Here is a 14,691-nt window from a genome sequence, read left to right as displayed (position 1 = left end):
CATTGATCTGGTAACGTGAAGGGAATGGGATCCTATGAGAACACAAACATCATAGTCTGGATCTGGATAATAGTGCTTTAGTTCAAAATCCATTCGTATTATACAGCCAAATATGTAAATACATAATTGAACAAACAATCATACATTTTTATTTTCATATAACTTTCTATAGTCCTCTGCTTGGATACATACCTTAAAGTGGCGAGGGGGGTTTGAGCGTGTCGGTGAATCTGAGAGCAACACCATCAGGAGCTGGAAGAGTCACTCAAGGCAAAATGGTCAAAGCTGAGACAACCTTTCGAGGAATCAATGGTCGCATCAGCAGAAGAGGATTGACTCTTCCAATGGTGATGGGAGCAGAGGAATTCTTAAAGGCTAGATACTGGACAGCAACAGTAGTGGAAAGTGACACTAGCAGAGGATTTTTCACAGACAATGGCAGTGTCACTTCAGGTACCCTGGTTGGTACTGCACAGAGGAAAGCAATGGTAAACCACTTCTGCTAATCTCTTACCTTGAAAACCCTATGATGAGACAATCTAAAATGAAAGACGATATAGTGTTGGAAGACAGGACCCCCAGGTTGGATAGCACTCAATTGGATACAGGGGAAGAGCAAAGGACAAGTACAAATAGCACTTTTTTTAATGATGGGACTGGATTAAAGCTGAAAGGATGCCCAGTTGCAGATGTGAATAGATGCAAAAGAAAAGTCCAAAGCTATGTGACATACATAATAGGAACATGAAACATGAGAAGTATGAAGCCGGGTAAGCTAGAAATCATAAAACAAGAAACGGACCGTTTAAACATTGTAATCCTGGGTGTGAGTGAACTAATGTGGACCGACTCAGGACATTTTCAGTCAGACAACCACAAAGTGTTATACTGCAGAAATGGCAAACTCAAAAGAAACAGTGTTGCTCTAATAGTGAGGCGAGACATAGCACAAGCAGCCAACAGTTACAATGCAAAGTCTGACCGAGCTGTATCAATCAGACTTCAGGGAAGGCCTGTTAATATAACCATCTTTCAAGTTTATGCTCCAACTACAGATACTGAGGAGGAAGAAATTGAAAACTTTTACACAAGTGTCCAAGAAGAAATTGATTATAAACCTAAACAAGATATGCTGATAATCATAGGTGACTGGAACATAAAAGTAGGAGACAAAACAGAATCAAACATTGTTGGAAAATTTGGACTAGGATCACAAAATGAAGCAGAAGAGCAACTCATAGATTTCTGTGAAGCCAACAACCTGTCCATTGCTAACACATGCTTCAGGCAAAAGATTATTGTATAGGTGGAAATCACAGGGTGACCAATGCAGGAACCAAATAGATAACATAATTGGAAGTAGAAGATGGAGAAGCTCTCTGCTAAAACAAGACCTGGAGCTGATTGTGATAAGGATCATGAGTTGCTAATATCAAAAATTAGAATAAAGCTGAAGAGAAACACTAAAAAACATAATGCCAAAATATAATTAAATAATATTCCTGAAGAATGTAAAGACTATGTAAATAAATGATTTGCAATACTAAATTTAATTGATCATGAACCAGTAGAACTATGAGCTGAAACCAGAGATATTATAAAGGAAGAACATGCAAAAGGAAGGAGAAGCTTAAATGGATGACTGAGGAAACTCTTAAAATGGCTAAAGACAGACATGAAGCAAAAGGTAGCAGAAATGGAGTCAGAATTCTAAATGCAACTTTTCAGCAACTTGCACACAGAAACAAAGAAATCTATTATATTAACCAGTGCAGAGAAATAGAAGAGAACAACAAAAAAGTATGAACAAGAGAGCTGTTCCACAAAATCCAAGAAATCAAAGGGAAATTCAAGCCACAGCTCTAGATGCTGAAAGATCAACACAGAAATATAGTATCTGATCAGGGCAAAGTGAAAGAAAGATGGAAACAATACGCTGAAGAACTATATGGAAGAGATGGAAGCATGACAGATACCTCCAAAGAAGAATCCTTTGACAAAGAACCAGACATCTTAGGGCCAAGCTACAAGTGACAAATGACACTTGAACAGCAAGTGGATTGAGTGGAGCGTAAGTGAACAGGGAGAAATACACTTGCCGTTCAAGTGTCATTTGTCACTTGTAGCTTCGCCCTTAGAAAGTGAAGTAAAAGCTGCACTCAAAGCAGCTGGAATAGATTGAATACCAAATAGAGCTATTTCAAGCTACATAATTTGAATTCATCAAAATCTTAACAAGAATCTGTCAACAAATATGGAAAAGCAAACAATAGTCGAGCAACAGGAAATGCTTAGTCTGCATTCCACTTCCAAAAAAGGGGATACCAAAGAGTGCAGCAACTATCGGACTATTGTGTTAATTTCCCATGCAAGCAAAGTGATGCTAAAATTTCTACAAAAAAGTCTCTTACCATATATGGAATGAAAAATGCCAGAGGTTCCAGTTGGATTCAGAAAAGGAAGAGGCACTAGAAATCACATTTCAAATTTATGATGGCTAGTGGAACATACCAGGGAATTTCAGAAGAAAATCAGCCTATATTTTATAGATTTCAGGAAAGCTTTTGACTGTGTCGGTGCCACAATATCTGATTGTTTTGATACGCAACCTATACTCTAGACAAGAGGGAACTGTTAGGACAGAATATGGGGAAACAGAATGGTTTCCAATTGGCAAGTGTGTCAGACAAGGATGCATACTATCTCCCTACCTGTTCAATCTCTATGCAAAGCATATCCTGAAAGCCGGATTAGATTTAGAAGGTGAAGTGAAAATTGGCAGAAGGAACATTAACAATTTGATTTATGTAGATGATACAATGCTAATGGCAGAAAATAGCGAAGACTTGAAACGACTACTAATGAAGGTTAAAGGAGAAAGCGCCAAACTAGGATTACAGCTGAACATCAAGAAAACAAAGTAATGATTACTGAGGAATCACACAGTTTTAAAGTTGACATTGAGGAAATTAAAATGGTTCAAGATTTTCTATTCCTTGGCTCAATCATCAACCAAAGGGGAGACTGGAGTGCAGAAATCAGAAGAAGATTGAGACTTGGGACAGCAGCTGTGAGGGAACTAGAAAAGATCTTTAAAGATAACGATCTCCCTGGGGACCAAGATCAAGATAATCCAAACGATGATATGCCCCATTACTATGTATGGATGTGAAAATTGGACAATGAAAAAAGCTGACAGGAAGAAAATTGATTAATTTGAAATGTGGTGCTGCAGGAAAGTCTTGCGGATACCATGGACAGCCAAAAAGACCACTAAGTGGGTTCTAGAGCTAAAATGACAAAACTGAGGCTATCGTACTTTGGTCACCTCATGAGAAGACAAGAATCTCCGGAAATGTCAATAATGCTAGGAAAAGTGTAAGGCAGTAGGAAAAGAGGAAGACCTAAAATGAGATGGCTCAACTTCAATTAAAGAAGTCACGTCCTCCAATTTGCCAGATCTGAGCAAGTCTGTTAATAATAGGACATTTTGGAAGTCTTTCATTCATAGAGTTGCCATAGGTCAGAGGCGACTTGATGGCACATAACATACACACACATCCATAGTGTCTAAGATTTTCCCTATCAACCTACTATACCCAGCACAATCATTTCTTTAATTTTGGTGGTGTGGGAATAGTTAATTATGTTCTCTTCATCCATCTTCAAATTACTCAGTGAATTAGATCCAGAAGTTCTGTTCCATTGTCTGAACATGTCCCTTCCACTGGAGCAAGTGTCTTTGAATGGACTGCGCTTCTTGCATTGTCTCTGCCATTAGCGGAATAAATTTTTGAGCCCAGCCCAATGCATATTTGATCAGAAGTCCCAAAAAATGTTTTTAGTGAAGGCTGAAATTTATCATGCCCCAAGCCAAGAATGATGAGAATATGCTTGTTTATGAATTGTACATGGCACAGTGAGTAGTCTCACACCAGTTGTTATTTTTTCATTCAGCTTACCTCCCAGGACTGTTAAGATAAAACAAGAGTATGTATGCCACTTTGGAGAAAGGGCAGGATGGAAACATGACTGGCAAATAGTAAGGATGTGCAATTTACATTCTTATTGTAAGTCACCAAATAATGCTATATTCAGAATAGTTACAAATTTGTCAAAATCCAAACTTTATAGTTCCAGATATTGAGAATAATTCCTAATATATGGAGTCCCATTCACTCCTGTAAAAAGCAGGCTAGGCTGCTTGCAAGACAAGGAAAGCAAAACCTGTTCCTTAGACAGCCTGGGCTGGCTGCTTAAGACAGGAAACTGAAATGTTTCCTTGACAGCCTGGGGCTAAGGGAGGTGAGAGAAGAGAATGTCCTGATTGGTGTTGCTATGATTTAGCCAGAGAGAGGACATGGCAGAGGTTGTGTACGTGCAGGAGCCCTGTGAGCCGAAAGAGAATGACCCCTTGGCTTACTGGGCTGAGAAGGGTTTGTTTGAGAAGGTCTGGCCAACGTAGCAATGGGTGTGATGTCTTTCCCAGCAACTGGTGTTCTCTTGGGCAGGGGCATTGTCAGTCTACACTGCTCATGCCTGGACTCTGGATTGGTGGAAAAACTGGTTTCCTCTAAGTTAAAACGACCATTGCTGGGTTTCCCTGAGATGATCTTTGAGTAAGAAAAAATGATGCACTCCAGTCCACAGTACACATATGCCATGCTTGAGTGTGCTGCCTCCTCCTGCTGACCCTTCCTTTCTTCCAACTGCTACTCCATATCTGTGCTCACTCACTCAACTGTGCTGTGCCTAAGGCTCTTGGGGTAGTTCTCACCCATCCATCACTGTCTTTCTTCTGCTCCTTTCTGTCTGCCAGTGCTGTTCAGGGTATTTGTCCACTCCCCAGCACTAGCTGTCCTCTGCCTTACTGTGCCATGTCCAATGCTGCCCATGTGGCATTTGCACTGTTCAGGGTTAGTAGCCAGATTGTAGCCATTTCCTAATGCCTTGCACTTCTGCATGGCAATAGTGATTGTTTCTGTGTGCACTTGCCACATCTTCTCAGCTCTGTGGGTTGGCACACAGACACGGAATGGGTCAGAAGGCTGAGCAAAACCTTTTAAAAAGTGGTTTGCCTTTCTGTGGAAAATGGTTATTCTGATTGGTTTTAATGGAGTTCCTGAGATTCAGAAATTCCGTATTTTCTAAATTCCAAATTTTGAATCCAGATTCTGAATCCAGATTTTGGTGCTAGCTCACTTCCTTATTAAATAAGTTGCTTGAGCAAACTTTCTCTGTTTCCACCATCCCTGAACTGAAGTTCTATTTTTATAAAAGGTATACTCAAGGCTTTAAGAACTGATTTTTTGTTTTATCTTTAGAAATATTCAGGTGCTAGAAGAAAACAAATCAAGACTTGGCACTTCACAAATTATTTGAGCGGACTTAATAAAATACATGCTTTGTTTAGTTTAGTTTAGTTATAGTCGAAATTTGTTTCGATACAAGATCAGCTCCAGAGAGTCAGCAATAATAAGAATAAGAATAAGTTTAGTTTTCTGCAAGCCCTGGGACTTCAAAGGAGACTAATCATTTCTGATCTTGAAAGTGACGCAGTATTTCTAGTTTTAAAATTAGCTGCTGTTTCGCTGCTGAAACATACAAAACAGTTCCTTCCCACAGCATTTTTTTTTGTCTAAGCCATCAGTGCCTTATCGTAGCGTTCAGAATTTCAAAATGTTTTGTGCTTGGCATTATCAGTATTTGCAGCCCTATGTGGTATTCATATTAATTTGTCATAATAGCATTTTGTTGACTGTATCAAAAATAAGATATAGAGCCTAATTATTCCTTCCTTCTAATGTATTTTAAGATAGTGGCTGTATGAGGATCTAAATCCAATCAGGTCCCCCGCCTGCAATCTCCACCCTAGTTGAATTCCTTTCCCAATGTTATCAGTCATGCTAGTGGCTGTGATCCACAAAAATTATATATGCACAGTGTTGGACGCAAAAATCTGCTCATGTAGTTTTCTTCTGTAGCAGTTCCAAGCTGAAGAGGCTATCTGCTGATAAAATGTAAACTGGTTACCTCTTCAGCAGCTTTATCTGCCGCAGGAATTACTCTTTTAAAAAAAAAAAAAATCTTGGTCATGTATCCCCATATAACTTGATCAAAAGTCCCAAGAAATATTTAACAGAGGGGAGTGTTACCGTGTCCCACGCAGTTTCACTTTGCAGTCCTCTTTCATGCCTTTCCTGAAAGCGCCTTATGCCAGGAAAGCCTTTCTTAAACTCCCTGATCCCGCTTGTCTGTCTGTCCCTCTGCTGCCACTAACCTCCATCACACCCCTGCCCCTCACCCTTGTTCTTCTCCTCTGTCCTATTATTTAACTCATTGATGTGGAAACTAGAAATGGGAAATTATGAAAATGTCGTTCCTTCCTATAATGATGGTTTTGACTTTGCAGAAGGTTTCCCAAGACAAAACACAGCCACCCAGGCTCATCTCTTGTAAAAACAGAACACATCTTTGACACTGTTCGATGACAACTGAGAAATAATCTTGTCATATGCTAGCAGGTTTCTCTTTTACATATATGACAGCACAGCTACATCAGTTTAATTGACCTTAGCAATCTGCATCTGTGTTTGGTATGTCCCCAAGGGATACTGATTCCCTCCCCTCCCTGTTTTTTAAAGGAAAAAAGAAACCTGGGTGCCACAATACAGTAATCACTACATGAAAGCCATTCATTTTGATGCATGGTATCAAAAGTAGCTAAAATAATACTTTCATCAAAATATGCTTTACTTTGAAGATATAGTAAGGTACTAAGATCTTTGTAATGGCACAGTATTCTGAATTTGTAGTCTATAACAGAGTAAATAATGTTATTTTAAGACTATTTTTGTCACAAGGTGGAAAAGAATACTCTTTAGTAGTATTGCCGCAATATTTATCTTTCCGTCTTATTATTTTGTGATTCATACATATAGTAGCTAGATCTCCCATAACTTTGAGTGATTGATTACATTTTTATGCTACTGTTCCTCCAGAGAATTCTGGATGGCATATGTGGTCTACCATCCCACTGCATTCTCAGAACAATTCTATGAGTTATGAGAGTGACTTATGGAAGGTCACCATGGCAGAGTTTCCCAGCCTAAGGGTTGAGACCCAAAAGTGGGTCGCAAATAGAGATGGGCACGATCTGCATTACGATCGAAAAACCCCCACAATAATGGCAATCGCACGATCGGGACCCGGCGGATCGTGCTTGGGCATGGCCAACGATCCAGCAGTCGGGAGGGGGGCTTGATTGGGGCTTGATCAGGGTGATCGTGCTTGGATCGGGAAGCCAGACACTCAGGCGCCAGCAACGGAGCCAGGGGAATGCCTGAGCTGTGTTTGCCCTCCTGTCGCCCTGGAAACGCGAATGGAAGCCCAGCTTTCCTTGATCAGCAGGGCTTCCTTCCAACTACAGAGCACCAAAGCAGTCACCAGCTGGGAGAAGACACCCAAGGGAGGGAGGGGGAAGGGGTGTTCTGTAGCCATGGGCACTCCAACCTCATCCCTGCAAACCATGATAGGCAGCTCTGACGGCGAAACACAGACAGCCAAACACAAACACAGATGCTGCCGGCATCAGCCACCATTCCTGTATCACTGGGAACAGCGGGGCGCCCTTCCACTTTTGCCTCCACGATCCATGGATCAGAAACGGGAGATGATCGGTGTGGATCATTAATTCGGGATTGTTGCCGGTGCCGATCCACGATCAGCTTGATTGGTATTTTTGGGGGGATCGTGCCCACTTCTAGTCGCAAATACTCTGAAAGCCAGCCCTCTTTAATGGCTGCCCCTGCCCTTTGCATTGATTTCTTTCTTTCCTCTTCCTCCTTGCCAACTTCTCACGTACTTGCCTTCCCTTCCTTTTCAACAATAATGAGGGGGGAAAGCTGTCCAGCAACTAGTAGCTTTATGGTAGTAACTGGAAAAAGGGGGGAAAGGACTGGAGAGAGGGTGGGAGCTGTTCAGCGGGACATGGAAAAAACAGAGGAGGAGAGAAAGGCACATGCGTGCATGGGTTCCATCTTGGTGCTGTTTCTTCAGCAGCCCAACTTCTTTCCTAGTCCACAACAGCATTTCACTGTTCTCTACCTGCTGTGGGAGATGTACCACAGCAAGCCCCCTGAGCATGCCTCCTCAAACGCCAGCTTTGTCTTGGCTGCCAGAGGAGGAGTACAGAGAGAGGCCCTCAGTCTCAGGTACTTGACCTTAGGGCGAGTTTTGTGGATTTTTTACTTGGAACAAAAGAAGTCTCTGTAATAATCCCATCTCCCTCACATGTGACATGTTTTATAAATGGACTTGGTTGTTGTAATGGAGTAATTTCCCTATTTAGACAATCAGTAATGTGTGCTTAAATCTTTCCTCTTATCATGAAGCAGGCACTGATGAAAGTCTACATTTTAACAACTCTGAAGGTGGTTGAAGGTAGTATAATAATCAGCGTTAAGCAGTTTTGAACAAACAGCTGTTGAGTAGCATTTACCTTCCCATACAAAATGGTTCTTACTCAGCTGTAAAAGAACCATATCTGTATTCCAAGTTTAGATGGAAAATAAAGTGCTGTCAAGTCATAGCTGATTTATGGTAACCCCCTGCTGGGATTTTTCAGGCAAGAGACTTTAGAGGTGGTTTCCCATTGCCTGCCTGTGCATAGTGACCCTGGCCTTCCTTGGGGGTCTTCCATCCAAGTACTAACCCTTGCCGACCCTACTTAGCTTTTGAGATCTGATGAGATTGCTAGCATGAGTAATCCAGGACAGGACATGTAATTCATAAGTTCTTATTATTTCTTAACTGCATATGCATGTTGAAGAATAAAGAATTAATTAAAATGTATTATGATGGTTACTAGAGTGAGTGTCTCAGAACTCTATTTATGAGAATGCTGTGTAATATCCGATTTGGCCATGGATTCTCAGACATTTGCTTGCTTGTTTTTATACCCCGCCTTTCTACCCAAAGCCACTCATATCATTCTTCTCTCCTCCATTTTATCCTCACATTTTATACTGTGAGGAAGGTTAGGCTGAGAGGTTATGACAGGCCCAGGATCACCCAGCAAGCTTCCATGGCAGGGCAGGGATTTGAAACTGGGCCTCTCTAACTGCTAGAGGGAATAATGGAGGAGAAGGTGGTCAAAGACTGGAATGTAGCCTTTCTATACAAAGACTGTCTACATCAGAATGTCTCTTGCTTGGGGTTCATAGTGAGAGAAGCTGCACCCTTCGTTGGTTTTCAAAAGTATCTGGTTGACCACTGTAGAAAATGGAATGCTGGATTAGATGGGTGCCATGGTCATAGTTCTCTTAAGGAGCCATACAAAAACTTGGCTAAACAGGTCACCATATGAAGTAAATTTGGATGGGTTGGTCACCATACCAAAAAGGCTGGGAACCATTGATCCACGGGGCTTCTTGGCTGAGTATAGATCTTCCTGCCCTAAGCATGCTACAAGGGTAGTGTTTAGATTACTAAAAATACGGTGTTTCTGTACATATCTTACCAAACTGTAATAAAGGCAAGGCAGGATCAACTTGCTTCATATCTGTAAGCTGTACATATGGGTAGGTAAGGTAACAAATCCATTTTATTCTGACACTTTGTACTGTGTGTGGACTATCACATGGCTATATCCCCCTTCATACCCTGTATGATGGACATAATCAAGTATATCCCCTTTTCCAGAATCTATCAATCCTCTTTGTACCCTGGTAGCCTGGAGACAAAGCCAGGAACAACTACCAGGGTCCTCAGAACACTTGGAAGGAGGGGGAGGAATGGAGCAGACAAGAGCTGTTTAATTGAGGTTTGAGTCAGACAGGGTTCAGAGGCTCCTTAACCAGGGTAAAGATCTTGCTGTCTCTTCAGAGAAATAATAATTCCACTGTGTTCCATTCTAGTCAGACCTAATTGAGAACTGTGTCTGGTTCTGGTCACCACACTTCAGGAATGATGCAGACAAATTGAAACCAATTCAGAGAAAGGCAACAAAAATGAGGGGGAACATGATAGCACTCTTATCCATGAATGGCTTTGACATATGAGCAGAGACTAGATCTAATGGGCTTAAATTACAGGAGGACTGAATTCAGTTGAATGTTAGCAGAAACTTCCTGATAAGAGCAAGTCAACAACAGAACTAGTTACCCGGGGAGAAGGCTCTCAGTCATGGAGGTCTTTAAGCAGAAACTTGACAGCCATCTGTCAGGAATGCTCTGGCTTTGGATTTCCTGCATTGAACAGGTTCAAACTATCTAGAGACATTGTCATAGTGCTTGCCAATCACAGGAACTGGTGTTGTTGCATAGCTCTATTTCCACCTGAAGGCTTCGGTGAGGCCAGAATAAACACATCTTCCCACAACTTTGTTGGCTAGGAGTCCCAGTCTTATATTCTAGAATTTGCAGTTCAAGTCTGAAAGTCTGATAGTATTCTGTGGTGTATACTAATGGCTATAAACAAAGCAGAAGCACTCCTTGCTGCAAGATGTAGTCTGACAGGAGAGGAAGTAGGAGGGAGCAGATTTGGATTACACAGCGCAAGAGAATATGATCAACATTTAGGACATTCAGTTAAAACAGATACAATAGGGTATGGTTGCAGAAAAATTGAAAACTAGCATAAAGCTGAACACAGAGATGAAATCTTTCTGAAATAAAGTGTCATTAATTAACATGACATCATTAGCAACATGGGACTCCCCAGTAGGAGTATATCTACATCAGCAGACAGTACCCAATAGCATATTCTATAGTCCCAGTCCCTTAACGAGGTATCTCTTTGAGTTATTTCTTATGACACATCTCTATAGTCTGAGTAGAAAGCCTTCCTGAATAATTCAATTTAGCATAGTTTGCAGAAAGCCAGGAGAGTGGGACTTTTTCTGACATCCTCAGGTAGGCCATTCTACAAGGTGGGGGCTACCACAGAGAAAGCACATCTACGGGCGGATCATGATTTAGCCCAACTGCATAGTGGTATCTGCAGAAGGCCCTGACCAGATGACCAAAGCTGCCATGGTGGAACTTAGGGAGAAAGGTGATTGCACAGATATGAAGGGCCAACACCATGAAGGTCTTTGAATGTAATAGTCATCATCTTGAACTGATCTGGGTAACTGATGGGAAGCCGATGGAATGACTGCAGAATGGAGTGATATGCATGCTCTATCTAGCTTCTGAAAGTAAACAAGCTGCAATGTTCTGTGCCAACTGAAGTCTCTGAGTAGTCTTTGAGGGGAGACCTATGTAGAGTGAGTTACTGTGGCATGAATCCAGGTAGCCAGATCAGCCTTGTTGGGGTAAAGGGACATTTTCCAGGCTAGTCTGATTTGTGAGAAGGCCTTTTTGTTGCTGCATTTAATACTTTCTCTAGCTCAGTTCTGGATCCAATATAACACCTAGGCTTTTCACTGAGTCAGCCAGGATCAACTGGACCCCATCAAAGGCTGGAAGCACAACATCCTTCAAGATCTCTGCTTTTCCAACCAGCATTATTTCCGTCTTGTCTGGGTTCAATTCATATTCATGGAGTTGTATTCCTCCTTGATTTCACCAGATAATGGTCAGCCTGTGGTTCAGGCCCAATCTCCAATTTTGAAGGAAGGCTCAGAGCAAAGGCTCAAAGGCTCAGAGCAAAAGATTAAGTCCAAGGTGTGGCCTTTCTCATGCATGGATCCTGAAACAATTTGAGAGAGGCTTAAGTCTTCCAAGGAAATGATGAAGTCCTGGGCTGATTATGATGTGGAGCATTCAGCATGGATGCTGAAGTCACCCAGAACTATCAGTCTAGATAGCAAGGTGCTATCTAGAGCCAGTTTGGTGTAGTGGTTAAGAGTACGGGATTCTAATCTGGAGAACCGGATTTGATTCCTCACTCCTCCACTTGAAGCCAGCTGGGTGACCTTGGGTCAATCACAGCTTCTAGCTCTCTCAGCCCCACCCATCTCACAGAGTATTTTGTTATGGGGATAATAATAACATACTTTGTAAACTGCTCTGAGTGGGCGTTTAGTCATCCTGAAGGGCGGTATATTAATCAAATGTTGTTGTTGTTCTTGTTATTTACTAGGGCACTAGGTAGCCAGTAGACTAGCAGAATGGCATTAGTTCCCAATGTAAGGAGCATAAAGACAGTGCCTTCAGTAGTTATATCTGTTATATGGTAAACATTGTTTTCAAATTAAATTGTGATTCAGTTATTTGACACAAGATATTCACAGTTTTCACTGCTGTTTCATGTATTATGTTTTCTTCTCATGTTTCTTTCAATACAGTAAAAGAAGCCCTGAGTCCTATCAAATTTAACAAGTGGGACCTCCCAGAAGTTGATCTAGACACCATGCAAACAAGTGAACCATGGATTTTTGCAGGGGGTGACATTGGTGGCATAGCCACCACTACAGTTGAATCAGTGAATGATGGAAAGCAAGCTTCCTGGTACATGCACAAATACATACAGGTGCGTCTTTAGTAGAGTTCCCTCTGACTCTACCTTTTTCAGGTACATATTTCCTTCTTGCTTCCAAAATATAGGTTGTGGAAAGTGCTGTAAAGTTGTAGCTGACTTATGGTGACCCCTTATGGTTTTCAAGGCAAGAGACTGAGATGGTTCGCCATTAGACATGAGCACGAATCGAAATACAAAGCAAATTTCATCACGAAACAGGCTGTTTTGTGTGTCATGAAACAGCGTTTTGTGGAGCCACGGTTATCATGAAATTATCATGACAGTCATGACTTTTTGGCCTGTTTTGTTAGCTTTGTGAATGATTCATAATTGCAGACAAGCTGGTGCCGATCTATTGATTCCCTAGGCAACAATGGCCCCAGACCTTTTGTTGCCTTTGGAAACCTCGGTCATAGCCCACTTACACTTGATTGGCAGCTCTCCCAGCCATCTGGAGAGCTTCCATTCTGCCCTATACAGCCAGGAGCTAGGGGTCAATCCCCTAGGCAACCAAGGAGATGGGCCTTCTGTAGCCATGGGCACACCAATCTTAACCATCCAAACCCTGTTAGTCAGGTCTGTTGGCCAGTCACAGACCTCCTGTTCTCAGGATGAATGGTGGAGCTTTAGAGAAACATCCAGTTTGTCCGCCACATTCCAAACTCTTGGGACTGTTCCTGCCTGCCGTCCACCCCTCACTCTGTCTTCCCGACCCAGCTCCACACCATGGCCAGTCCTTCAACCTCCTCTGATCCAGAAACTCCCAATCCCCATTTCAGTCATGCACTCTGGCAGCACTTCCTTTCCCACCCTTCCTATTGACCTTCCTGATCAACGTATTGCAAACTGGGAGGGTGGGTGGAGAAGAGCCAGCTGAAGTCTCCCTGCGAGTTTGGCATCTTCGGGTATGAAGGGGGCCATTGAAATGCCCCAGGTTTGATGAATCACGAAACTAATGAATTGTTTTGGCAAACGTGTCAATTTCGTGAAATTTCATGATTTGCAATTTGTGGATTGCAACGAAACTCTTGTTTCTTTTTTTTCCTGTTTCATGCCCATGTCTATTTGCCATTGCCTGCCTCTCAATAGCAATCATAGACTTCCTTGGTGGTCTCCCATCCAATTACTAACCAAGGCCAACCCTGCTTAGCTTATGAGATCTGTTGAGATCAGGCTTGCCTGGGTTACCCAGGTCAGGGCCAAAAATTATTAAACTATCCATAATTAAAGAGCAATGTATGTAGAGTTGAAGATGGTTACAATTATATAAGAGTAATTAATGGGGAAAGTTAGATAATTAAAATATTTAGAAGCCAATGAAAGACGTTGCTAAGTTAAAGTTGGATTTTGATTTTTTTGTTACATTTGAATGTGATTGTTATGTTAACCAATGAAACTTATTTTTACTCATCAACTCTGATTTCTACCCCAGGGAGATACAACTTAATGCATAATATACTGCATAATGCACCTTACTTGGATAATTGAAAAAAAACCCCAGCTTATAAATATTAAAATAGTACAGCACTGAGCAGAATGGGGTTTTGGGGGGGATACTTTTAGCATTGTCACCTGGGGCAGAAATTATTATGTATAAGATGTGATTACACAAGCACTGTTTAAAACACATACAAATACAGAACAAGGGCATCTCAACAAAGAAAGCTGCCTATCTGATAAATCTGACAGTCACCCAAGAGACAATAGGTTTGTGAACAGAAAAATTCTACAAGTAAAAAAAAATAGTTTAAGAAATGTAGTTCATCAGGTGAAGGAACAATCCCTCCATCTGGAGCTAAGAGACTCAGATGTCCTGCTCCTTGCTTGTTCCTCTGCCTCGAATAGGACTTCCTGCAGTGGTAAACAAGATACAAGACAGATGCTGTCTGAAGCATAACATAAAAATGAGCCCATTAATGCAAGAGAGAGGGGAAGATTATATACCTGTTTTCTAGCACTGAAAATTCCATTTCAAGGACAAAAGTATTTGTATCAAATGTGCTAATGCTGATTAAGAGAGTCAGTGTGGTATACTAGTTAGTGTGTTGGACTGGGCTTGTTGTGAGGATTTTTTTTTTTTTAAAAAGGGGGACTGAAATATATCCTGAGTTACTTGGAGGAATGGTGGGATTCAAATATTATAGGTTGATAGATAATGGCTGGATCCACACGTACGGGCATAGCGCTAAACTGCCGGAATACCAGCACCTTCTTGGCGCGATTTCT

General features: G+C 41.6%; 1 protein-coding gene across 1 annotated transcript in view; it reads left to right on the top strand.

Moving 5' to 3' along the window:
• The window catches only part of DPYD (dihydropyrimidine dehydrogenase), a 765,031-nt gene that overhangs the window by 353,431 nt on the left and 396,909 nt on the right, over positions 1-14,691 (top strand). Inside the window, exon 12 of the mRNA XM_054980010.1 lies at positions 12,293-12,477. Within this exon, the coding sequence (XP_054835985.1) occupies positions 12,293-12,477 (185 nt within the window). The remainder of the gene's footprint in view (positions 1-12,292; positions 12,478-14,691) is intronic.

Source organism: Eublepharis macularius, chromosome 5, assembly GCF_028583425.1.
Source record: "Eublepharis macularius isolate TG4126 chromosome 5, MPM_Emac_v1.0, whole genome shotgun sequence".
Lineage (NCBI taxonomy): Eukaryota > Metazoa > Chordata > Lepidosauria > Squamata > Eublepharidae > Eublepharis > Eublepharis macularius.
This window is presented reverse-complemented; position numbering and strand designations above follow the sequence as displayed.